This window comes from Aplysia californica, unplaced genomic scaffold (assembly GCF_000002075.1).
Source record: "Aplysia californica isolate F4 #8 unplaced genomic scaffold, AplCal3.0 scaffold00178, whole genome shotgun sequence".
Classification (NCBI taxonomy): Eukaryota; Metazoa; Mollusca; class Gastropoda; order Aplysiida; family Aplysiidae; genus Aplysia; species Aplysia californica.
Genome location: NW_004797448.1, coordinates 65793 through 68042, shown reverse-complemented (window position 1 = coordinate 68042; position 2250 = coordinate 65793). Strand labels below are relative to the sequence as shown.

The 2250-nt window shown below is 39.0% G+C and overlaps 2 protein-coding genes across 2 annotated transcripts in view; one reads left to right on the top strand and one right to left on the bottom strand.

Moving 5' to 3' along the window:
• Positions 1–757, bottom strand: part of LOC101861727 (prolactin regulatory element-binding protein) — a 13863-nt gene extending 13106 nt beyond the window's left edge. The window contains exon 1 of the mRNA XM_005098279.3: positions 621–757. Coding sequence (XP_005098336.1) covers positions 621–752 — 132 coding nt within the window. The 5' untranslated portion in view covers positions 753–757. The remainder of the gene's footprint in view (positions 1–620) is intronic.
• Positions 758–1436: 679 nt separating this feature from the next.
• Positions 1437–2250, top strand: part of LOC101846503 (protein phosphatase 1 regulatory subunit 42) — a gene marked incomplete in the record, with an annotated part of 27078 nt that continues 26264 nt past the window's right edge. The window contains 1 exon segment of the mRNA XM_013082508.2: positions 1437–1507.

The following is a 2250-nucleotide window of genomic DNA, read 5'->3' as shown; positions in this document are numbered from 1 at the left end:
CTTGAGTGGTAGGCGATCAACCCGCAGCTCCGCTTAGTTTTCGAACCGCAGAGGAAATTCGCACAAACACGGCAATATCTCCGGTTCTAGTAATCGTTCGGGATTGTACACTAGTACACTGGCATGTCGTTAGTTATTATTAAACCTTTCCTCTGGTTAGTTGCTGAGTTTCATTTATTTTCGTCCAGGAGTTTTCCCGTAACTAGTAACTATACTTAGAAGAGAGTCACTTCTGATTCCGAGCGGCCCAAAAAATACCCCTCGCGCGGAGGCCGATTTCCGGCCCAAGGTGCAGCGGGCGATTGGCATTGCTACCCAGTGCCCAGTGTGCCCTCGGACTTTGGCTACCGCCGGAGTAGTGGTGGCGGTGGTCTGCTAGATTCTATGTTCAAAGAGGCCTCAGATGATTTTAACAGAATCTACAATGGAGATCTAGATCTAGAATCTAGATGACGCACAGTAGAGTCTGAGAGTGGGAGTGAGACTGAGAAAGTGAAAGGAAAGTTGAATGAAGGAAGAACTTGTTGAAGAAGCCGCTGATGACTTCAATACTTCAATATGCCAGGAAGACACTTACTGTAGAGAAACCTGAATTAACTGAATAGGAAATAGAAACTTACCACAGCGTTGGCAACACCAGTCTTGGCCTGTCCCCCACCACCCGCGACAAGAAAGTGTCTTTCATCGAGAGACTGCACTGTATACAATGGGAAATTTGTATGTGCCAACAACACACCTTTAACGGGCGCCATTTTGTTTGTTGTTGAAGAGTTGCTGCGAGGCTACAAGGCAGCTCAACGAAATAAAGTAGAAATAAAAAAGAACTTTTAAAATGTCCAAACTATATAGGGGGGTTATATATTCATTATATCACATCAAATATTTATGAGAAAAAAGAACGTGATCAATTTTAGATCAATTCATTATCCTCGACACTAAATCTAGTTTCGTTTTCGCAAAAATAGTTCCTCAAATCGGAATAAACACGTAGAATTGTAAGCCTGAGCTTTCAGAGTACTTTAATAGTCATAGTATTTTTCTTGGGTGGATTTTAAATATATACAATACGTACATCTTTTTATGCCATCATTTTTTTTTATATTCATCTAAATTGTAATAGATCTAGAAATCCAGTAATGTAAAACATGTTAAATATCTGTCCACTGTTTTCGTTTTTTTCTGAGTAGCAACGCACATAGTAACGTAAATAAACCATTTACTTTTTGTATTAATGCTCGTAATAGTTTTCTTTATAAATAATTGAAATCTGAATGTTTCATTCTTAGATCACTGATGGAAATGAATATGATATATGAAAAGAAAGATATGTTCGTATGTTATATTTATCGAAAGGAATTTAGCAGGTAGAGGGATATCACTGTTTCAGTCGCGTAGTGGTTTCCTGTTTATGCTGTTATAAGGTAGACCTATACAATTTTGACTCTTCCAAAACAGTACCCGCCGAGGTGTGGAGAATTCCCATGGAAAGGAGCCGGTTCTCAACCAAGTAAAAACATGCCAGTGTTGTTGTAGAGTCGTAGTATCCATTTGCTTTTGACTTTGAATATTTAATCATCATAACTCCACTACACCGAAGGTGCAGGCTAATACTAGATTCAGATTCTCTAGATTCTAGATCTAGATCTAGACTCTAGACTCTAGAGATCAGACTTAGATCTAGATTAGAGCAAGTTGACAGGATCACCCAGTGACCCACAACGGTCCATCTTTATAGTTGGGCTTTTTTGTCAACTTTGTGAGTTGCGGCAAAAAACATAGATCTAAATCACGGACCAATTTGCCCGGAGAAATTTAAAACTTTCATTGTCTCAATATCTTAAAATCTTTTCTAAAATAATGCAGGTTGATTTTAAGATCTTGATAACTTCTGAGTCTTCTGTATGATTTGATTGTGTTAGCTAACATGGGCTGAATAGAGCACACTACACCGGCTTCTGATTGGCTCTATATAGTGACAGTGACGTATGTATTGCTTTGTGTATATTATTTTATTTTGTGTGTATATTGTGCCTCATTTCATAATGAGTAATGATTAGGCCAGGGCAAGATCGACGGCAAAAAGACTCGAGGCCTCGATTCCAAAACTGAAAAAGAGTCTAGGAATCGACTCCGATTTTCGAGTTTGGAAGCTGCTTCAAGTGGGCTGTTTAGAGAGGCCATGACTTCAACACTGCTAAAAATAGCTCTTAAGATCGAGACCTCGAGTCTTGAACACTGCTAAAAATAGCT